Source organism: Sinohyriopsis cumingii, chromosome 8 (genome assembly GCF_028554795.1).
Source record: "Sinohyriopsis cumingii isolate HCF-2022 chromosome 8, ASM2855479v2, whole genome shotgun sequence".
Classification (NCBI taxonomy): Eukaryota; Metazoa; Mollusca; class Bivalvia; order Unionida; family Unionidae; genus Sinohyriopsis; species Sinohyriopsis cumingii.
This window is the reverse complement of record NC_142968.1, coordinates 83,355,474-83,381,253: the sequence shown is the minus strand read 5'-3', so window position 1 is coordinate 83,381,253 and position 25,780 is coordinate 83,355,474. Positions and strand designations below refer to the sequence as shown.

Below are 25,780 nucleotides of genomic sequence, written 5' to 3'. Positions count from 1 at the left end.
TTTTATGACCATCATAAACTAATGGAGATCAGATGGAAGTTTGTAGGGACTATCTCAGCATTGAAATGGGACATGTATTTATTAGTCTGCTGGAGGAAATATTTACAATAGAACATGCATTTTAAAGCATAATTAAAAATAAATGGAATTGGTATTTCTATGCCAAAGTTTAACATACAACTTGAGTTCATAAACATTTTCTTCTAACTTGAGTAATTCCTGTATTATGAATATATTCATTGTGATCTTCCACACAAGAGGATCACATTACTCTATATACTCTCTTATAAGTCTCATCAAACTGCAAAAATCCTCAGATTCTGATCTGATATAATACCATGCACATGCAGATCAGGGTCTGTGTTTGTTCTACTGATTACTACCAGAGAAACAGCTGCAGAGACACAGATCTGCTGGTACATTAGTCTGATGGCAGATCTGGGTCTGTGCACAGTTTGCAGTTGGACTCGTCTTGTGAGTAAATACTGTATTTAACTACCTTGATTTGCTGTATCTAAATGTATTTATTTATAGACCAGAAAAGCTTTTGAGATGGTCTGTCATTCATCAGTCCATCTATTAGAACAAGGTTGTTATTGCTATCCCTTCCTAGACAACTAAGAGGATTGGCATGAAACTTTGCACACACATATTTATCCCATGGTCTAGTTGGTCCTAAATGAAAAATGAAAATGGTGCTGCTTGCATGTCCATTACGGCCACCATTTTGAAAATCTTAGTATCAATACTTCTCATGCATGGATGGTCATATCAACATGGGGATTTCAGTAAAAACTCCTTATAACGTCTGTTTGGACCTAGATGATGTTGTTGTTGTTGTTGTTGTTGTTGTTATAGGGTTTAACGCCATTTTTCAGCACACGATAGGCTAGATGAAAATAGCACTGATCTGAAGTCCAAGATGGCAGCCATATTGAAAACTTTTGTTACCACTCCTCCTAAGTGGGGGTCATATCAACATTGGGTTTTCACTAAAGTCTTCCTATGTTGGTCCTAAATGACAATGGTGACAATTTGAGGCCACAATGGCAGCCATCTTGAATATTTTATCATCACCACTCCTCCTGATTGTGTGGTCATATCAAGATGGGATTTTCACTAAAAGACTTCTTATGATGTCTGCCATGGGAGTCATCTTAAATATCATGTTATCACAACTCTGCTTGAAAAAAATGTCATATTGACATGGTGGTCTCACCAGAGTAATTTTTATGATGTCCAGTTGGTCTTAAATAACAAATATTGCCAATCTGAAATCCAGTATGCCCACCAGCAGTAATTTTGAAAATCTTGTTATTGATGAGTTCTTCAAAATATTGTTATATCTCTCCAAACCTAGTGTTTTCACTAATAGACTTTCATTATGGCATGGTGTTTCATCAAAAGGCTTCAAATGTCTGTATTGTCGTAAATGAAAATAGTGTCAAGGTCATATCATGTATGTGTACTACATCAGCTAATTCGACAATCTTGTCACTGGAGAACATGAGATAGTTTCAACACTTGAATATTAAAAGAAACAATTGGTCTTGTCTTGAATTACTGGAAATTCGTTTTGCTCAGTTAAGTGTCAGTCCCTGTGAGGGACTCTTGTTTGTGTAGTTAGAATTTGTTCAGGTCTTCATCTTCCACAAAAAAGGATAAAATTATTTATTTACTTTGATCCCTAGAATTCTTATTTACTGACTTGACCTTGTTTACAAAGAAAGACCATCTTTTCTCAAACTCCTTCTCCATGAGCCTAGATGTTGACATCATGACACATCTAAACTGCAACTAATATTTAGTATAATTGCATGAATTTATAAAATTAATGCATTTGAAACAAAAACACTTTTCCATTTGCTAATTGGCAATACATATATGCCTATTGTTCAAATAGAATGTTACAATCATAAATAATGTTCTGGTACAAAACTTGCTCATTTGGAAAATGATTTATTCCTGTGAAATATTCTATGATTTACAGGATTTCAATTTTGTGTTGTGATCCTTTGAAGTACATTATATGAATACATTTTTATCCATGCCATCCATTTCCTGAGGTATAGTTTTTAACTTTATGTCTTTACACGGGTTGGTTTTCTTTTGGAAGACTACCTCCATTCTTGCCATGCCTAATTTTTTCGCTCCTTTTCTTGGGGTATCAGAACACATGTGGTTGCTCATTACCCTTTTCAAAGAGACTCGTTTTTTAACTAGTTATATAATACAATGATCAGAGAACCAGTCTTTGATCTCAATCTTATCTAGGTTACAGAAGGAGGGAATGGAATCTCTGGTATTCTGATTAACCTGTTTGTATCACAGTCCTTCACTTCAGCCTGATATATTATATCCATGTAGGAAAATATCCAGAATAATTGTAATTTTAAAAGAGTAACTAGTCTGAAGCCTGCAAAGATTTGCAGTTTAAGGGATGTGGAAATGATAAGCTGACAGAATAAATCTCCCAATATTGCAAATTCATTGTAATTAATAGAATACTAGATTTAGCTCCACTGGTCATACTATTATGGGATGAAATGTTATCCATCTTTGCTAGTCTCATCAGCATTCCATCCCTTCCTCCCTTCATTCATTCATTCACTCATTCACACATGTTAGTACCTGTTGCACCCATCAAAGACAGACATGAAACTTAACACACACATTCATCCCATGGTCTAGTTGGTCCAAAGAAAATGGCCCTCACACATTGTACATGGCCAACACAGAGTCCATCTTGAAAATCTTGTTTTTACTGCTACTCCTAACAGGAAGTCCTATTGACATTGGTTTTCACCTAAGATTTCTTGTCTTGTTGGTCCTAAATGAAAATGGTGTTAAATTGATGGTCAATATTACCATCACAGTGGCTATCTACAAAATCATGTCACTATTCCTCCTAAGCAGATAGTCATATCAACACAGGGTTTCAGTAAAAGACTTAGCATAATGTCTAGTTGAGCCCTCAAAAATGATTGTAATCTGACATCTAATATGGTCACTATGGCAGCCATCTTGAAAGTCCTGTTATTGCTCCTGAATGGATGCTATTAACATGGGGTTTTCACTTGAGACATTTTATGATGCCAAGTTGATACTGAATAAAAATGGTGCTGATCTGATGTCTAATATGGCCACCATGGTAGCCATCTTGAAAATCTTAGCTGCTCCTCCAGAATGGATGGTCATATCATTATTGGGTTTGTATGGAATAAAATTTCTGTAATATCTTGCCTAATGAAAATGGTGCAGATCTGATAGCCAATGTGGCCATCACATTCATCATCTTGAAAATATTATTACTCTATTGCTATTCCTCCTGAATGCAGGGTCATATCAACATGGGGTTTTCAATATTAGACTTTTAAGTCTAGTTGGTTCTAAAATGACAACCATAATAATCATGTATCCAATATGACTGCCACAACTGCTGTCTTGACAATCTTGCTGCTAATCCAACATGGAGTTTTCCACTAATTGATTTCATATGATGTCTAGCTGACCCTGAATAAACATAGTGATTTACTGATATCCAGTATGGCCCCAATGGCAGCTATCTTATAAATCCTGTTGTCACAACTCTACTTGAACAGAAAGTCATATTGAACTGGAGTTTTCACGAGACAACTTTCAGATGGTTTAAATGAAAATAGTGCCAGTCTGATATCCAATATGAAAGCTACAGCAGCCATCTTGAAAATCATGTTATTGCTACTCTTCCTGAATGGAAAGTCTGATCTTGAAAATCTGGTTTTCTAAACTATAGTTGTCCCACTGAATGGATGATCATTATAATGGGTTTTTCACCACATCCTTAATAGAAAATGGTGCCAATTGTATAACCAATATGGCTGCCATGATGGTCGGCTTTAGGATCTTCTTTGCTTTACCTACTGAATGGATGATCATTATGACATAGGGCTTTTCACCAAAAATTACTAATGATGTCTGCTTTGTCCTGAATGAAAATGGTGGCAAGCTGACATCCAGTGTTCACCACAGCAGCTAATTTAAAAATCTTGTAAACATTGAAGAATATTAAAGATGAAAATGTCTTTATCTTGAATTCCTGGAAATGTTTCACCCACTAATGCATTGGTCCTTTCAATGGACTCTTTTATATTATACTGCTGAAGAAAAAGAGCCTGCATCAGTTACTGCTGGTTCTTGTTACCTTGAGACTTTCCTTTATGCTGAAAAAATACCACATGTTTTTAATGTTTTTGACACCTTTGATACAGTCATTCTTGTGCTGGAGAAAAAAGCCTGCATCACACTATTCCTGCTTTTGTTACCTTGAGACTATCCCTTTTGAGTTTTATGGGCTTTGTGATAGTACAAGTTTTTATTGCCAGATTTATGTTTGTTGTGGTGGGTTCTTCTTTTAAAATCTGAGGAATAACGGCTTCATGATTGCTTGAGTTTCCCAACACTGAGCAAAATTATTGTCTATTCTGCAGGGATTGTCCCTTGTATAGAACATGGTGCATGAAAGTGATATGTCTGGCCTTCCAGTTTTATTGCAAACATGTTTGATGTATCCTCTCTTTACTCTTCACATTTTAATGACATGATGCAAAAGGGTCTGATTTTGAGGCAATGGTAAAACATGTGCTTTGCGTTCAGCAATCATTGTTTAAATCCTCAGTGAAGTCACATTATTGCTGGTGGGTTGGGGGTGATGCCCACAAAAATACATTAATTCACTTTACTAGGTTGCACACTAAAACACACACATGCACAGATCTGATGTAGTGTATAAGTTTTTGTATAGCATTGTTGCAAAGTTGAACATGTAACTGGATGTAGTGCATAACAGAGTTTTCAAAGCATTGTCGCCCAGTTTGTCTTTGATGAAAATTGTGCTGACCATATTCCAGTAAGGCTGCCACAGTAGGTAATTTTGAAATTGTTTCTCAAGAATATGTGAGATGGTTTCAACACTCAGCAGTTAAAGAGAAGAAATGGTCTTATCTTGAATTCCTGCATTCCTTGCTTTATTTCATTACAGTTGTTACATGTTTGTCCTTTTGGTAGTATATTTGGGCTTAGCCATTGCAATTCGACTGTGTTTAGCACCTGTATGATCTTGAAAGTATGATACTTATTTCTGCAAGATCTCCAGATTTGTTATTTCATCCTCAAGACTACCATGCCATTGTGGTTCAGTGAATAGTCCACTGGACTTGCAATACAGTTCTTCTGATTTTATTTTAAGCCAGACCAATTTAGCTACCATGCTGTGTCCTTTGGCAAGTCACTTTATTTTAACTGTCTCTGCACTATTTAACCTACTTGTGTTGTTATGCTGTAACAAAATGCATGCCAAAAAAAAGACCACCATGCATCAACATTTGATCCATCTGGAGAATATTTTTGTAGTGTAGATTTCCAAAACCCCATAAATCTGATGAAAAATAAATGTAGTTGTGCAGCTGTTGAACATCAAAACTTTATAATTTTTTTGTTGAAGCTTTTTGCTACATTCATCACTATGGCATGTTGTTTTAGTACTTATTCTTATTTCAAATTTGCACAAAAGAACTTCTCACATGACTTCTATTTCACAGATCTGACTTTACATATTTAAACAGTTTTCATTCAGAAATGGAAAAGTGGCACCTAAAGATACCCTATTGGATCAAAAATTTGTGTTATTTAGAAATATTCTTCCCCATTCCTTTTTTCTTAAATAAGATTCAAATGCAAATCATTGTCATTCTCCATCTCCATGGACTTCAAGCTGCATACATTCACCAGTTTCTTGTATGCTAGATATTTTTTTTGGGGTGAAAATGGGATAAATGGTCAAGGTCATTGTGGTATTTTGAAGAAAATGTTTTTTACATTTTTTACTTTGTTATATACCATTTGCCCTGATTACAGGTTATGGAGGGCTGGCACTTGAGGTATGGAAGTGGTTTACTAACTTTGCTCTTAGAATGAAAGGGCAAGGTCACACTGGCTCAAAGAAAAATGACTGTGCAACAAAGCTTTTGTTCTGGAGCAATTTCCTTTAGCAAACTTTGTGTGTGTGTGTGTGTGTGTGTATGATTTTGACTTTTAACATAGCTTTAACAATTTTTTCAGTCATATCGCTACAATGTCTGCAGAGTGGCAGTTTATAGTGATGTCTAGCACTGGGGCATCATGCCACATACATGTAGCATGATGTCCCATCCAGTCACATTATCCTGACACCAGGCCGACCAGTCCTAACACTAACCTCTTAATGCTGAGCGCCAAGCAAGGGAGCTGTTAGTACCATTTTTGTAAGTCTTTGGTATGACTTAGCCGGGTTCGAATCCATGACCTCCTGCATCTGAGGCAGATGTTCTAACCACTAGGCCACAGGAGCAGTTAACAAACTTTGTTGATCACTTGAAATTGGAATAAGAATGAAGCTACTAAATTCTGGAGTGTAAAAGTCAAAGATCATGTTCATGATATGTCTTGTAAGAAAATATTTTTTTTTGTGTTAAGTGCCTGCTTATAGAATTATTAAACATGGTACACATTAATCATGTTGACATATGTGAAATAAAAATGTTCACATCTGTCAAATATTTTTTTTAAATATGAGAAATATTAGATAACATAAGTAATAATTTGAATATATGCTAAAATGGATTGCTAGACAATTCTTCCTGCTATCAGAGATTGGCAACTTTTTAGTAAATAATTCAATATGTCTGTCAGTAATCCTCATGTGTTCAGTATTGTAAGTTCAGCAAGAACTGTGAAACTAATGCTTTTCTTTGCTTAGTCTTGAGACTGGTAATCCTAGCCTTCAGCAGATGGTCTGTGCTGACTTTTAGGCAGGAAACTAGTGATACCAGTCTGACAGTCAGATGGTGATTTATGTATCAATTGTACAGCAGGTTAGTAAAAAACAACTACATCTAACCCCTATCTAATCTGTGTACATCCCACAGCCTTGCATTTAGCTGTTGTTAAATTACACATCTGTTCAACATGTTTAATTATGACAAGCATTAAACACATACTTTCCACTGCTCTGCATTTCTGAAGTTTAATCAGCAGATCTGAAAGTCATGTATTGGCAAAAGAAATATCAGGGAACATGTTTCGAAAAATGAATGGAAATAAATAGTTTTGGTACATGGAAGCATCTGTTTGTCTTTTATTTGCTGAGCACAAGTGTAAAAATATACATTAATTTATTGTCAATTTTGGTTACTATAGAGATATGGTAACCAATGTGTTTCAGTCCTGTGTGAATATTATGTATGTTTATTTTAAAATTGTACAATGTAGATAGACTAGCTGCCAACATTTTGCCTCTGACCTCTGACATTTGGACTGTTCATCAGAATCTGCAGTGAAATCTCCCTCCCCCCCCCCCACTAACAACCTTGCAGATGTTTAAAATGCACACATTTGTGGAGTGTCTTTTTCTTTTTGGTTGAATATTGTTTATTTTCAATCCAGATGTAGTTTTCTGGTACCATTCAACTGCTAGTTGACACCTGGACAACAAAAACAATATATGGTTGTTCTCACTTCCCAGTTTTTATTATCCAAGAAATGTATGGTGACATTTGAAACGACTATCTTGAGGAATCAACCATTGCAAATCTTGGGAGGGATTGGTATTTTTTGTGCATAATTATAGCTATGTAGCTTTAGTTTGTTAGATTTTGCTTATGATAACAGACCTTAGGTGGAAAGGAACTCCAACTCTGCTTGCAGATAGAGTTTCAAGTTCTGCATATCATACCATGTTCAGAAGCTCATTAGTTTAATGACTAAAATTGATGTCACAAGCTAAAATACATAAATACCAAACTTAGTTTGAGAAATATTTTATGTTGGACAGTGGAGATTATAATATAATTTTCATGTACCTACAGCAGTTGCTTGCATACCATTTACCAACTGTTAATCAAAATGTAATTGACATTCCACATCAGACACTATTTCATATACTATGATCAAAGAATATCATAAGCCTGTCGCTCATGAGTGATTGACTAAGAAGTGTATAGATAGATTCAGCTGATCAGTGTAGTACAAATACACACACACACACAATTCTGCTTTTACTGTTTGAGCAAAGATAGGGAGTGCATTTTATAAGTCACAGTTAAAAACACTTTGATGTCATAAAAGAAACTAAAATATTGACAATAAGGATGCTACTTCTACAGACTTTACATATATACAAAAAGAAGGGCAGCCATATACACAAATTCTGTGAACCACCAATATTCCAGACAAAATTAATGTCATCTTATCAAGCTAGATAATCTATATTTCACTTAACCATCTATTATTTTAGTGAGCTTTTGTTTCCTTGACACCCTGACTCCAACAGCTCCTCCCTGTTTGGTTTCCAACATGCATATTTTAATGTAGGAATACTGAGGGGTTACTATTCATTCTTTACTAAAAAAAATTTAAGATGTTCAATTTTTTTCCTATTATGACCTATTATGACCAAGATTCCATTATTGAAAATATTTCAATATTATTTGCTTTCAAAAGATGGTGATAATGGTCTGTTACAGGGTAAAGATATGATCGTTTCCCCAATCCATCATCTAATGCGATTCATGTGTATGATATTCATTGATATTGTATATTGACTTAAAGAAAGCATTCATTAATGTTAATTTGTTTCAGATACTGGAGATATGTAATCAAAGTCAAGCCAATGTATGGGATGAGCAGACAGTTGTTTGATTGGACCAGTCCAAACAAAACATGAAAATTTCTGCCACCCATCTTCTGCTCCAGGAGCTAGGGATTGTTCTTCTAATGGCTCTAGTGACATGGACTCATCGTAAGTATTTTACAGAAATTTATAAATATGTAAAATTTTGCACGTGAACTCATTGGTCTGTTCACTCATTCTTGCCATGCAGGCATTGCCAGGTAATGTGCCTTTTCATTTGCTCATGTCTTGTAGGACTTGCTTTACCATGAACCCTTTTCTTGTGTTTAGAGGAATAGTCTGACTCGGTACCTATGACTTACTAAAGTCTTATAGGAATGGCCTTGCCTGGGGCACCTGCAGAATTATTTTCAGTTTGGAGGAACATGTAGTGGTCAGCTATTAAGTACTACAGTTGTAGACCAAAACATGTTTAGAGGTGAAATCTGTTGGTGGTGGTGTGGGTATGTGCCTTGCCCTGTACCTTTGACTTGCTTGTTTCTTGTTGGAGTTACCTCACCCAATACCTTTGGGTTACATGTATCCTGTAGGAGCTGTTGATCCTATACGTTATGACCATTTGATATCTTAGGCAAGTTGCCTATCCTTATACATTGTGACCATTGGATATCTTAGGCAAGTTGCCTATCCCTATACATTATGACCATTGGAAATCTTAGGCAAGTTGCCTATCCCTATACATTATGACCATTGGATATCTTAGGCAAGTTGCCTATCCCTATACATTATGACCATTGGATATCTTAGGCAAGTTGCCTATCCCTATACATTATGACCATTGGATATCTTAGGCAAGTTGCCTATCCCTATACATTATGACCATTGGATATCTTAGGCAAGTTGCCTATCCCTATACATTATGACCACTGGATATCTTAGGCAAGTTGCCTATCCCTATACATTATGACCATTGGATATCTTAGGCAAGTTGCCTATCCCTATACATTATGACCATTGGATATCTTAGGCAAGTTGCCTATCCCTATACGTTATGACCATTGGATATCTTAGGCAAGTTGCCTATACACTGTGACCATTGGATATCTTAGGCAAGTTGCCTATCCCTATACATTATGACCATTGGATATCTTAGGCAAGTTGCCTATCCCTGTAAATTTTGACTTAGTGAAGACTTGTACAAGTTATTATCCAAGGACCTTCTGAAGTACTGATCTTTTGTAGGAGTTGTCTTCCTACTGACATCATGAAGGAGGAGTTATGTCTGGCCCTATACCATTTGACTACTAATGTCTTGCTGATCAGTTGCAGAAGTTGGCTTACCTTGTTATTTTTTAGTTACTCAGATGTCTTGTAGGAATTGCATGACCCATTACCTTCAAAATCCTGGTGTTTTATAGGAGTTGCATGACCCTATACCTTTTGAGTTACTGGTGTTTTGAAGGATTTGCTTCACCCTTTACCTTTTTTGGAATGGTCTGACCATATAACTTTGGACCTTCTGGTGTTTTGTAGGATTTGCTTGACCTTTACCTTTTGAGTCACTGGTGTTTGTTTTGGAATGGCCTGACCATATAACTTTGAAGCTACTGGTGTTTTGTAGGATTTGCTTGACCCATTACCATTTGAGTTCACTGATGTTATGTAGAAGATGCCTTATGACATACCTTTGGAGCTAATATGTTTTGTAGGAGTTGACTTTTCATTTACCTTTTGACCAATTGATATCTCATAGGAGGTGCCTGAACCTGTTCCGTATGACTTGCTGTAGTCACAGCACTCTGTGTGTGTACTTGTACGTGTGTGCATGTGTGTGTGTGCATGCATGCATGCATACGTGCTTGTGTGTGTGTGTGTGCATTGTTACTGCTGGAGTGATTGTTGTTTTTTTGTGTATGTACATTGCCAAACAGTCCAGTCAGCTGTTTAGCCCCTCAGAGATTCTTGGTTTAGTTACACATTTGTTGCCAACTGTCAATTTTTCTACACAGTGCTCTTGATGGATAATTAATAATATATGTAATTAATATATCTTCATAGTAGCAACTTCCAGCATTTCATTTGTGTTCTGCATTTTTAGATGGTCTTTAGATTGAGTAAAGCCATGGATTATATTTGCCATTTTGTTAAGGCCTTAACAGTAAGGATTTCCACATCTCATATCTAATAAAAGTAGACAGGCAGTAAGAGAAAACATGCAGACAGAGTTATAAAACTACAGTCATTACCAAGATGTGACTAATTAGTGGGATAGCATGAATAATTCAGCATTATTTGTGTGTCTGACTTGTTTAAGGCAACTTTGATACAGGAATTGTACACATTTCCTTCGCCATCAGATAGCTTCAGTCCAAGGAATCCGGTTGTTAGATACTGCTTTTAGTATTTTGTCCTCACCGATTTCTTGAAGTTGTAAGACAGGACTTTCCTAATCTTAGAATTAATTGGTCATTGGAAAGATTGCAGCCTGGTACTGTGCAGTTCATAGGAGCCAGCTAAGAATATAGACGAGAACTGCATAAGTGGTAGAATGGCCAGCTCGAGTTTGAGAAGTCCCATGTTTGATTCAGGAACCACCTTTTATTTAGTTTTCCTCTCTAACATCCCATAGCACATTATGATTGCGTTGCATGGCATTTAAGTGTGTGGGCTCGTTTGTGTTTCAAACAGAATAGGTTCGTGCTAAGGAAATTGCTGCTTAGAAAATTGTATAAAATACACTGCAACTAGTTACAGCATAATAAACCCATTTTCAACTGTACCTTAAAAAGGCTTAATGTATATCTTTCAGATTTGTATGTCCCAGCCATCAATCTGTCATCAAAATTTGCTAGAAGACTACTAAGGAAAAGAATTAGAATGGTTCTATTTGGGGCCTACTGTATTTACTTGCTTACAACTGCAAACTGCACAGACCCAGATCTGCCATAGCATAATGTGCTGGAAGAGCCGGGTCTGTGCATTTTATTAGGATTAATCAGTTGAACAAAGGGCATAGACCCAGATCTGAAGGTTCAGTATGCTGTGGCAGATCTATGTATGTGGATTTTATTAGGATTAATCAGTTGAACAAAGAACATAGACCCAGATCTGAAGGTTCGGTATGCTTTGGCAGATCTGGATCTTTGTAGACTTGACTTATGTGTGTATATAATAGATAACATTGAATAAAATATACAGTAGGACATCAAATGCTACTAGGGATATACTCCTGACTTTTATATTTCTCATCTCCTGGCTAATGTGCAAAGATTGTCACCTAAGATTGCCTATCAGCTAGTTTTATGAGCCTCCATGGGCACTGAGGCATAACATCATGGAAAGTCAAGCATCTGCCATGTCCCTGGTATTTTACAAGCACAAAAAGAGAATAAGAGATTTCTAACATGCCATTTCAAACAGGTCTTCTAGCTTCACAAAACTCTTCAATGAACATTCATCTGAGATTTCTTAACCATCTGCAAGAGATTACAGGGAGTGAAATGCTTGAATTTGTTGAGAAATTGACTTTCAGATTTGACAAAGGAACATTTATGTGCAAGCTAAAATCTCATTACCCAGTAATGTATTGTAACTGTAGTGAGCATTATTTAGTAGTTGTTAAGGTGTTTGCATGTGTGTTTCTGTCTGTATGTATGTATGTATGCATGTATGTATGTATGTATGTATGTATGTACGTATGTATGTATGTATGTATGTATGTATGTATGTATGTATGTATGTATGTATGTAGCACATCAGATACTACATTCATACATACATACATGCATGCATGCATGCACACACACACACACATACATACATACATACATACATACATACATATATATATATATATATATATATATATATATATATATATATATATATATATATATATATATATATATATATATATATATATATATATATATATATATATATATATATATATATATATATATATATATATATATATATATATATATATATATATATATATATATATATATATATATATATATATACATACATGTGGGTTGATAGTTGTCTAAAATATAGCTTAAGCTTTGAAGTAGGTATACTTACCTACCTAAATTTGTAATACATTGCTGTTTACTTTGACTCCTGTTTGTCCATCCTGGTTTGGTGCAAAGTATAATATTTTCATGCTCAAGAAGATCATTGGATTGTCTCCCTGGCTTGGAAAAATTCAGTTTTATTTTGCACAAATCCCTCTCCCCCAATTAAAAACAGCCTTAAAAGGTAAGCATAGAATGCATATCTAAAGGTTATGATACAAAAGTGTACAAGTAGAATTTCTTGGAATGAAATGATATATATGAATTCACACATTAGAGACTGGAATTAAATTTCATTCATCAGCTTGTCCATTGATTGGGCAGGGCATTTTGCTCTGATGTCCTATAACCTTCAAATTGTTGATGTGCTACATGAGCAAGTGAAATCTCAATCACACTCTGTTATCTTGAAAAAAAATCTTTTATTTCCTATCTATTGTATTGATGCATTGTTCACTGAAACATCATGGTCACTGGTAAGGGATAGAACTAAATCTACCATTGCTTTATGTACTGCTAGATTAGGGTGAGTATGACAGGATAAGCCTTGTTCTGCCAAATCAGGATCAGCATAATAGTATAGATCTAGACCTGCTCTTAGCATTATGCATTGCCATATCGGGGGTCATTGTAACAGTATAGACCTATATCCACCCCCTGATTCTGTGTTGCCAGATTAAGTCAGTATGGCATTATAGACCTAGAAGTACCTTCAACGTTATAGACTACCATATCATGGTAAATTTGACAATATAAATCTAGATCTACCACAAAATGCATGTGCCAGGTCATTGTCACAAGATAGGCCCAGATCTTCTCCCAGATCATACACTGCCAGGTCATTGTTAATAGATAGACCTAGATCTTCTCCCAGATCATGCACTGCCAGATCAAAATCTTTGTGACGATATAGACATATAGCTACACCCATATTATGCACTGCCAGATCAGGGTAATTGTGTCAGTAAAGAGGTATATCTGCCCTTGTATTATGCACTGCCAAATCAGTGTCATTGTGACAATATAGACATAGGACAACTCCCATATTATGCACTGCCAGATCAGGGTCAGTGCTATTTGTTTGACAGTGATGCTTATAGTTGGAGTTGCTTTGATTAGATGTGTGTGTGTGTGTGTGTGTCTGTGTCTGTGTGTGTGTGTGTGAGAGAGAGAGAGAGAGAGAGAATGGGGGGGGGCAGGGGGGTATGCCAAGAAGTCTGTAAAATTCATACCTGTAATATCTGTCGGGAATAGATATACATCATGCATGTATTAAAGACACCTTAATGAGTAAATAAAAGTAACATTACATTCATATGCAGTGTAATATGGAATAGGTGGACAGGGACTTTCTTGTAGGTTTTGACTAGACATATGTAAAAAAATTAAAAAATTTAAAGCAATTAAAACTACATACTTTTCTTTTGTTAGAGCTTTCATAAATTATATGGTTTTATTTGACAGGAAATTATTGCTTTAGGAGAGAAGAAAAGCTAAACAAACCATGCATGGAAAAATTAAATATGTTTCCTTTTATTTGCCCCAGGTATTCCCAAATAAACAAATTCTTCATCAAAGCAATATAATCATTTACCAACAGTAACAATTGTAGTTTTAAGTGTCATTTGATTCTGTAATATCTTGTACAGATTTTTTTAGTGGCTTCCATGGGCCTGTAGTGGCCATTATTTCTGATGATAAAAGTATTTAACTTATGCAGAATTCTAGAACTTGCAATTTGCTTCTGAAAGTTCAGTTTTAAATAGGCCTTTTTCTTCCCAAACTGATGGGTACATGCTCCATTCTGAACCACCCTAGACATATGAACTCTTGATTTGATTAGTTCTTTTCACTACATTGGCATATAGATCGATTTTTGCAATAAGTACTTAGAGACTAAATCATGAATTAAGAATATATTCCCATTCAGATTATTTGGAATGCCTTGATTTCAAGTTATGCCCAAACACAATGGACATTAGAGAAACAGCATTGTAAATCTTCATTACACATGATCAAGCTTCATTAGTCTGACAAAGTTTGAATGTGATCTCTGATCTTTGCACCTCTAAACCCAGAACTTGAACAGATTAGTCAGTATGGAAAAAAATCTCTTGTGAACTGGTGAACATGTGACTGTAATACCTCTGCTATATCCAGTTTATCTAAAGTTAGACAAGCCTTCCCTCTAATGGATTTATCCTTCAGTGATCACATCTTGATTAGATATGTTCATATGGTTGACAGAAAAAAATGGTAGATTGGAGCAAAACAGATCCATTTCATTTTAATGTACATAAGAAACAAGATACATCATTTTTTTGTTGTGGGTAATTCAGACCATGAGCTTTATTTTCAACAACTGCTGTCATATGGAGTTGACAATAACAGTATTATCCTGATATTGTTGACTGGTATCAAACATTGTTGCCATTTAGAAGGTCATATTTAAAAACCCAGGTTATCACAACAATGTACAGTTTGTAGAAAACTTTCTTCCAAAGGTTAGATGAATTAGATATTGTGGATTTTATTGAAATTGGGATTTGTTTTTTAATGCCAACACTGAGTTTTGTTTGCAGAACTGCATTATCTTTAAGGTTACAAGATCTGTAATATATATATATATATATATATATATATATATATATATATATATATATATATATATATATATATATATATATATATATATATATATATATATATATATATATATATATATATATATATATATATATATATATATATATATATATATATATAAAGATTCAGTTACAGAAATTTGGAAAATAAAAAAATATTTACTCTTCCTATAATGTCCATCTGTGACCAGTTCCCAAAGTTGAACAGATCTGTGGATTTGTTGGCAAATCATAACATAGTCAGGGGTCAATTTAAATGCTTGCCACCAGCCATATATTTGAGGAAAGCCAGCTTATATTAGCAAATCCAGCAGGCCAGTTAATAGTTTTGGCTTTGATTCACATCTTGAGCTCAACTGACCATAGCCCAGAAGAGCTTACTGGTAATGGCCTGTTGTATGGCATCCATTGTCTGTTGCCCATTAGTCCAAGCCTGTATGCATTCATCCTATGGTCAGCTTGGCCAAAATGAAATTTTTTGTAACTTGGACAATCCTATAAGGCAGCTGTCTTAAAAAAGCTTGTCATAACTCCAGGTCTGTGGTTCTTACCAAATATTCTTGCAATGGTGCCAAGTGATCAAATATGGCAATAAACTGCACAAAGCCAAATCGTCCTAAACAGAAAATAATATTGACATCAGGGTTTCATTAGAAGATTTCTGATGTCTAATTGATCCTGAATGATGATGGTGCTGATCTAACCACCAATGTGGTAGCCATGGTGACCATTTTGAAAATTGATTTATCATCACCCCTCCTGAAGGGATGGTCATATAAAAGTGGGGTTTTACACTCTATGATTTCTTGCAATGTCTTGCTGGTCACAAATAAAAATGGTACTGATGTGAAATCCAAAATTACCACCATAAGAGCCATAAAAAATCTTTTCAGTTTATGTGAAAGGGAAATGGTGTTGATCTGACCTCTTATATTACAGGTGGCCATCTTGAAAATCATATTTTTGCCACTGATTCTGATTGGATGGTGATACTGACATGAATTTCTTCTTATGAGCCTGGTCCTGAACAAAAATGGTGCCAATCTGACATCCAGTTTGGTAACCATCATGAAGATGTCATTATTGCTGTTCTCAATGAATGGTGATATTGACATGGGGTTTGCAGTAAAGATTCCTTATGATGCCCTGTTGGCCTTTTGAAAATGTTGCCTTAAATGTAAAGTCAGATCAGCATGGGTTTTTACTAGAAGACTTCTTATGGTATCTAGCTGGTCCTGAATGAGAACTATACCAGTCTGGCATCCAATATGGTCATCATGGTGGCCATCTAGAAAATCTTATCGTAACTCTACCTGCATTGGTTGCCATAGTGACAAAAAGGTTTTCACCATAAGACTTTTTATGGTATCTAGTTGGTCCTAAATAAAAATGGGGGTAATGGTTATCTTGAAATTTTGTTATCACTCCACCTCAGGACATAGTGACATGGAGCATTCACCAGAATACTTCTGCTTTGTCTAGTTGATCCTAAATGGTACATTCAATTTTATCACCATAGTGGCTGACTTGAAAACTTTATCGAACAAAATGATCAGAGATGGTTTCAACACTTGACAATTAAAAAGAGGAGAATGTTTTATCTTAGATTCCTGGAACTTTTTTTGGCCAGTCTCTTGCTTAAAGAAATTCCACTGCAGAACTACCCCAGACACTGTCTACCATTCTTTTACTTGTGATAAATTTGTCATAGAAAGTTTTAAAACTGAATGCCAGTCTGTCCATGTTTATATATATATATATATATATATATATATATATATATATATATATATATATATATATATATATATATATATATATATATATATATATATATATATATATATATATATATATATATATATATATATATATATATATAGGGGCCCCGAGTGGCCAATTGGTCTAAAGCGCTCTTCGTTACGGATCACTGCCATCTCACCTCTGTGTGCGGCGGTTCGAGTCTAAGATTCAGCCAATGTGGGTATGTGAGAAAGCTTGCCAGTAGCTTCTCGTGGGTCAATGTATAGCCGGAAACTCTTGAAGCATTGCACCCATTATTGTGACCTTGCTTTAGAGACAGTATTTTTTTTAAATGGATTTCTCTGAATATTTGGATTTAATGGAACAATTACATTTGTCTTCTCTTTAAAATATACACCCACATATTCAGTTTCCATGGACATGACATTAATAACTCATAATTTAAGAAACCATTTGTTTATTGTTATACCTGACATAATATGCATTACAAAAGTTCCATTGTAACCATAATTTGTCTCAAAAGGTCTGAAATGAGTGGAAGAATTTCGGAAGGGTGTTACTGAATAACCTCACTCCATATTCTACTTTGTAATTTCCAGATTATTTTAAATTATGTCATGCACAATACCAGAATAAAAGAAACTTATAGACTTTTTTGTACTTTCCCTTCAGTATCAGTACAAGTACCTTGCTTTACCAAAACTAACACAAAAAAACAAAAACAAATGGTGGTCTTAATTTTCCAATTACTACAACATTTTTCTGATACTCATTCTAGCATGCTGGTGCACCAAGGCCTGTTTTCTATTTTAATATTGCTCAAGTTTCAATCCAGAGATGATGAGGCAGGTTTGCCTGGAAGGCAGGAAATTCAACACACACAGACGTGAGGCATGCTAATGTTTTGTAACAGAAAGATCAAGACAGGCCATGCAAATTGGCCCTAAGTGTTTTCTGCAGAAACCTAGTCTCAGAGATTAGGTAAGAGATAGAGGGGGGTGTTAGCAAGGGAAATTCTGTATTCTCCTTCCTACTGCTGTAATGCTTCTCTTAAATACACAATAGAAATACTACATTTAGATGTACGGTTATGGTACTGCATGCAGCACAGAAGACATGGAGCATGCCACCTTATAGTGAGGCTGCCTTATAATGAAGTGCATTATACATACAGTACTCACTCGCTATATAGCTGTCCATGGTTGCCATGGAAATTATAACAGAGAATTGTATTACTACATAATGAAATGGGACACATGGCCATATTCACCTTAGAACAGAAAGTATGTTGTAATGAAGGGCCTTGCAGTGAGGATACAATGAAGGGCCTTACAGTGAAGGTATTATTAAGGGCCTTACAGGAATGGTATTATTAAGGGCCTTACAGGAATGGTATAATGAAGGACCTTACAGTGAGGATATAATGAAGGGCCTTACAGTGAGGATAAAATGAAGGACCTTACAGTGAGGATATAATGAAGGGTCTTACAGTGATGATAAAATGAAGGGCCTTAGAGTGAGGATAAAATGAAGGGCCTTACAGTGAGGATATAATGAAGGGCCTTACAGTGAAGGTATTATTAAGGGCCTTACAGGAATGGTATAATAAAGGGCCTTACAGTGAGGATAAAATGAAGGACCTTACAGTGAGGATATAATGAAGGGCCTTACAGTGAGGATATAATGAAGGGCCTTACAGTGAGGATATAATGAAGGGCCTTACAGTGAAGGTATTATTAAGGGCCTTACAGGAATGGTATAATGAAGGACCTTACAGTGAGGATATCATGAAGGGTCTTACATCAATGGCATAATGAAGGACCTTACACTGAGGCTATAATGAAGGACATTTTGAAGGGACTTACAGCAAGGGTATAAGGAAGAGTCTTACAGCAAGGGTAAAATGAAGTTCCATTGTAACCATAATTTGTCTCAAAAGGTCTGAAATGAGTGGAAGAATTTAGGAAGGATGTTGCTGAATAACCTCACTCCATACTCTTTGTAATTTCTAAAAATGGTCATCATAATAAGGACACATTGATGAAGTCATTAACTGTACTGTCCTCAATCACATGTCTGTACAGGCTACTTTCTTTTTTGTTATGTTCGAGCTCTCTAAAGTGGAGGTTCATTCTGCCTCCCCTCAATATGCCACCACACAGTGGTCATGTTGAAAAATGGAATTAGTTATTAATTTTATACTTTTTTTATGTACTGGATCTTTTGAAGGAAAATTGTACCATTTCAACATCATCACATTTCCACAATTAGATTTTGGCACTGAGACCTGATTATTTGTCCACCCTTTAGACAGCCCAAAATTCTTGTGACCTGTCTCATGCTCAGTGTGCAGTCCTAGGTTTAAATTCCTTCTTCTAAGTTCCAAATATATTACATATTACATTCTGAGACAGATATATAAGAGAAAGGAAAAAGAACATGGAGAAAGGGATGAGGATTGATTGGGTTGGAAGATGTTTATCTATTTTTATTATCTACTGGTCATTGACCAAAGAGCTTATGGGATGTTGCTCATCTACCATCCAAAATGTGGCCATCTTGAAAGTCTTTGTTTTGATGCTTCTTTTCAAAAATAATATATTCTGAATGAGCCACCTATGTTTGCCATTAAAGTCAATATCATTAAAGCATGCAAACAAAATTCTTTTCCACTAAGTTCAAGTTAAAAAAATCAATCTCATCCAAGTTACACCTTTCCTTAGCTAAACCCTTTGAACATATGCTGAAATTTTCCAATTTATATTTTAAAAAACTTTTGAATACAAATTGAAATTTTCCAACTATTTAAGCATGATTCTTCCTTAATAAGATGCCTCAGTATACTTTTTTATATCTAAATTTTTCATTTACTACAATAATTTATTTTTTCAACTAATTAGTTGTAGCAGTCAAAGCAAAATATTTTTTCAGTCTATCTGAAGGTAAATTTTGTTTATCTTCAAACATTTCCCATTCAAGGCCCCTCACCCCATCTGAAAATTAAATGGTCTGTTTCTTAATGGATTGTACCATGATAACATGTCAACTGTGTTTATGACAGACACACATGCCTACAACATTCTTTGAAATGTCTCGTATTAAATTGTTTTGTGATTACATTAGACACAATCCATTCGTTGCACATTTTCAGTCAATTTATATGTACAAGATATGCTGTTGATTTAAAGTTACTCTTTGCTGTTTGTAAAAGCTGTTTACCAGTACCAGATTTACTGACATGTAACTCTTTGCCAAGCTGCCAGAATATTTGCTGTCCACCATTACCAAATTTACTGACATGTAACTATTTGCCAAGCTGCCAGAATAAAAGCTGTCCACCACTACCAAATTTGCTGACATGTTACTCTATGCCAAGCTGCCAGAATAAAAGCTGTCAACTACTATCAGATTTGCTCACATGTAACTGTGTGCCAAAATAAGAGAGTAAAAGCTGTCCACTAATACCATATTTGCTCATATGTATGCCAATCAATGAGAGTAAAAGCTGTCCACTAATACCATATTTGCTCATATGTATGCCAATCAATGAGAGTAAAAGCTGTCCACTAATACCATATTTGCTCATATGTATGCCAATCAATGAGAGTAAAAGCTGTCACCTACCACCATATCTGCTTACATTTAGACCACATATCCAACTCAAATGACACCTCAAAGCAGAATTTTCTGCACTGTGAAATAATGTAAGTTTGATACACCATAACAATTAATATTTAATCCTGCATATTCTTGAGAGTTTTACTTACAGGAATTTCATATTTTTTTCTACCTTCCTAAATGTCAACAACAAAACAGAAACACATGTGCTTGTATCAAGTCCAGTTTGTCCAATCACTTGTACATCATACAGAATTGACCCAGCTACAAACTCTAGTCCATCACAACTGAAAAAGCAACTGAATTTAGCTGGATTAACAGAAAAACAATATTCCTCCATTTCAGATCAGCTGGAAAAGTTGTATCAAGGCAATCATTCACTATATGACTCTACATTTCAATTTTATGTAGATCAAAGTGAAATTTCTTTTTGAAATGAAGGACTGTGCACATGACATCCTACCAAGTTCAGAGTTCACTGGGTGGTGATATGTGCACATGAATACTGTTGCTGTGTATTGTTTAACTTGTACTTGTGTATTTACTTTAGAATACAGCATAAATTCAATTACTTTGTTTCTTGTTGTGTGTTCTTTTTATTATTCAGCCTTTTGCAGAAAAGCAAAATGAGTATATAATGAAACAGTTACTATATCTATATAGGAAAATATGAACAAGTTTTTTCAGAACTGTAGCACATAGCCATATTTTCACAGACAAGTGCAGTAACGTGTAAGTTAAGACCAACTGCAAACTGCAGTGACCAAAGTCTGACATTGCATAATGTAGCTGGTTTAGGTCTTTCCAGTTTGTAAGGAGTACTCTGTGAAACAAAAAACAAAGACTGATCTCCAAAAATATTGTGCAACAGCTGTCAGAGTTTGTGTCGTTTTGTTTGCAGTTGGACTTGTATGTGAATATGTGTGGTATATAAATGTTACAAGTTGTACTATTTAATAACAACTATAAGTCTTGTAGATCTTATAAAAGCTATGAAAATGACATATGTGGCAGAAACATGTAGAGCTCTGAAACGTTTAGCTATATTGAAGTGGACGTATTTTCCGTTTCTGGCTGACTTTTTGACATCGTAAATTTCAGAATCCTGAAGTTAATGCATTGCTACACTGTATTAAAAGTCATGACTGTGTGAGTTATATCATTGTTGCTAACTAAAAGTCCTTGCTGATACTTTCCAACTGGTTTATGAACAGTCTAGTAAAAGAAGACCATACAGAAATGTTTCTCAGGTAAACTTATTACAGGAAAAGATGCACAAAAATTTGCAAATCTCTGCACTGCTGATTTTTTTTCTAACAAGAAAGTTTGTAGGTAATTGTGAAACAGGAATGTTCTAATTAATGCTATGTAAGGTTCTTAACAGTTTTTATTAACTCTGCCTGGTATTGACCATGAGAGCTCTTTTGTCAGTCAGTCATCCATAGTGGCACTTTTTGTCACTCAAACATGTGGTCATATCAGGATGAAGCTGTCACTAAAGGACTCCTTTTGATATCTGGTTGGTCCTTTTGATATCTAGTTGGTCCTTTTGATATCTAGTTGGTCCTTATTATATCTAGTTGGTCCTTTTGATATCTAGTTGGTCCTTTTGATATCAAGTTGGTCCTAAATGAAAATATTGCCAGTGTGATATCGATGTTATCTGCCATGGCAGCCATCTTAAAAACCTTGTTATGGCTATTCCTCCTAACTGGATGGCAGTATCAGTATGAAGTTTTCTCTAAAAGACTTCTTGTTTTGGTATATGGGTCAGTTTTCTTTCTTATTTTCCTATTTTATAAAATAAAACCATAAATACATCAAGGCTATAATAACTTTTTGTCTGTGTGATTCTTTTATCCCTATAATTTCCACAAAACTGATAAGAAAATCTATGAGTTGACCAGAATAAACTGTTTGTTTTATTTTATACAAACTTATATGTTAGAGTTCTATACATAATTATTTACAAATGATTAATTTGGTCATTATATTCTGCTAGTTCTAAAGTTGTTATTGGTGATATTGGTCAAAGCAGTAACATTTTACACAACATTGCACTGCTTGCACATTATGGATACCTCCTGCTGCCTATTTTCATTCAAACATTGTTGGACTTCTCTTGCATACAGTTTGCTGCCCAGTAGAGCATCCTGAGCTCTAGGGACTCTTGTTTCTCCATGAAAAGTGGATATGAATGATTTTTGTCTCTACTGTGAAGTATGAGAGAGATAAGGTATCACTTTTCCAAGCAGCATTATTGTTGGCAGAGACATCTTTATAATATTGTTTTGCTTTTAGCTCGATTTCTATCCGTCTCTCTTGACTTTTACAATGGAGCCACTATAGATCTTTTGAATGCTGTTTGATCTGAAGTACTGATAGATAATGTACCAACAGATCTTGGTATATGCAATTTGTTAGGACTAAGAATTAAAACAAATAACTACAACCATAATTAGTCAACATATAATAGGATGGTAGATCACAGTCTGTGAGTTTTGCAGTTGGATATGATGTGTACATGTAAACATGGCATTGTTGCTCTGATTTGTTTGCAGTTTTATATGACTTATATGCAAGTATATATGGTATCTATTTACATGACATTATTTCAAGCCATCAACACAGACCCAAATCTACTTTATTTTAAATGCTTAGCCCAGTTGGTGAGAAAAAGATCCTTTGCATGAGCTAGGGGAATTGAAATAAAGATCCCATGTTTTTTCAAGTCTCTGACAAAGAATGATTAATGAGTGTCATCATTTTCCATTTAAAATCAAATCTACCCCGGACTTAGACCACCCTTGTGGCAGGAAAAACTTTCTAACACTGCAGATGAGGATGGAATATAGTACACAAAAAAGTCATGGTTTATTTTTTACTGTGTGGCCAAGATAAAACTATAAAAGTGTCATTCCAATGGCAAGCAGAAATATCTACATTTAAAAAGACTTACACAAAACAAAGAGTATATGCTAGTAATAAAAATAATAAACTAGTAAAATAAAAAGTACTTGCATTGTATATGTATTAGTTACATGAAAACTACATACCACTGAAATAAAATGAACTATAATTCTTTATAAATGTTTCAAAAACAGAGTGACAGAAGTGACTGCTTAAAATTATTTATATATGCTGTAGTTTTCATGATTATCTGACATGATATATAAAGAGTGTCAGTGAAGGCTTATTATAGTCAACTACAAAAAGTTGTAAAATTCACCCTTTGTTCATATTTTTAGGTCCATAGGAAGTACAGTGTGTGGAACGTTTCTTGAGAATAAAAATTATGAAGCATCTTGTTAAATAGATATGAGTTTAAGCAAGACCTTTCTCCACTTTGGGATCAGCCTTTCCAATATTCATCCAGCTTATAAACTTTGCATGTGGATTTTTCATAATTTTTCAGACATACATGTGACAGCCCAAAAAGGTAAAATTAGAAGATTTACAAAATTTGATAAGATTTGTACATTAAAGGTTAATATTGGCAAAAATGAAATGAATGTTATCATTTACATTTAAATATAATTAGGTAGTAAAGGACAAAACAAGTATGTTCAATATTATAATAAAATCATGACAACTATCAGTGCACACTAGCTTGTAACATCAATACTTTCTATCTGGACTTGGATAAGTACTGTTATTCTCGGTCATTTCAATCTGGGACTTGGACAAGTAGTGTTATCGTAGGTCACTTCTATCTGGGACTTGGACAAGTAGTGTTATCATGGGTCATTTCTATCTAGGACTTGGACAAGTAGTGTTATTGTAGGTCACTTCTATCTGGGACTTGGACAAGTAGTGTTATCATGGGTCACTTCTATCTGGGACTTAGACAAGTAGTGTTTTTGTAGGTCACTTCTATCTGGGACTTGGACAAGTAGTGTTATCATGGGTCATTTCTATCTGGGACTTGGACAAGTAGTGTTATCATGGGTCATTTCTATCTGGGACTTGGACAAGTAGTGTTATCATGGGTCATTTCTATCTGGGACTTGGACAAGTAGTGTTATCGTAGGTCACTTCTATCTGGGACTTGGACAAGTAGTGTTATCATGGGTCACTTCTATCTGGGACTTGGACAAATAGTGTTATCCTCAGTCATTTCTATCTGGGACTTGGACAAGTAGTGTTATCATTGGTCATTTCTATCTAGGACCTGGACAAGTAGTGTTATCATGGGTCATTTCTATCTGGGACTTGGACAAGTAGTGTTATCGTAGGTCAATTCTATCTGGAATTTGGACAAGTAGTGTTATTGTGGGTCACTTCTATCTGGGACTTGGACAAGTAGTGTTATCCTCAGTCATTTCTATCTGGGACTTGGACAAGTAGTGTTATCATGGGTCATTTCTATCTAGGACCTGGACAAGTAGTGTTATCATGGGTCATTTCTATCTGGGACTTGGACAAGTAGTGTTATCGTAGGTCAGTTCTATCTGGGACTTGGACAAGTAGTGTTATCGTGGGTCACTTCTATCTGGGACTTGGACAAGTAGTGTTATCGTGGGTCATTTCTATCTAGGACCTGGACAAGTAGTGTTATCATGGGTCACTTCTATCTGGGACTTGGACAAGTAGTGTTATCGTAGGTCAGTTCTATCTGGGACTTGGACAAGTAGTGTTATTGTGGGTCACTTCTATCTGGGACTTGGACAAGTAGTGTTATCATGGGTCAGTTCTATCTGGGACTTGGACATGTAGTGTTATCTGAGGTCATTTCTATTTATGACTTAGACAAGTAGTATTATCTTGGGTCATTTTTATCTGGGACTTGGACAGGTAAAGTAATCTTGGGTCATTTGTATTCACTTATAAGAACATGCCAGTATCACAGTGATGTGGAGGTTTTTTGAGTTTGGGATTTAGCTGCTAGAAGGAAAAGAAAAAATGGTTTTATGAGAAAAATATCTCTGATAAGAACTTTTTTATGCCCATCACAAGCAGAGTGTATTCTGGTGTGGTATCTATCCATCTGTTAACAATTTTATTCCCTCATAAATAGTTCAGTTATC

General features: G+C 35.2%; 1 protein-coding gene across 4 annotated transcripts in view; it reads left to right on the top strand.

Annotated features, from left to right (window-relative positions):
• The window catches only part of LOC149794015 (brother of CDO-like), a 251,172-nt gene that overhangs the window by 143,308 nt on the left and 82,084 nt on the right, over window positions 1–25,780 (top strand). For all 4 annotated transcript variants that reach the window (XM_089967952.1, XM_089967955.1, XM_089967953.1 and 1 more), the window contains one exon: window positions 8,656–8,815. In XM_089967952.1, coding sequence (XP_089824078.1) covers window positions 8,737–8,815 — 79 coding nt within the window. In that variant the 5' untranslated portion in view covers window positions 8,656–8,736. The remainder of the gene's footprint in view (window positions 1–8,655; window positions 8,816–25,780) is intronic.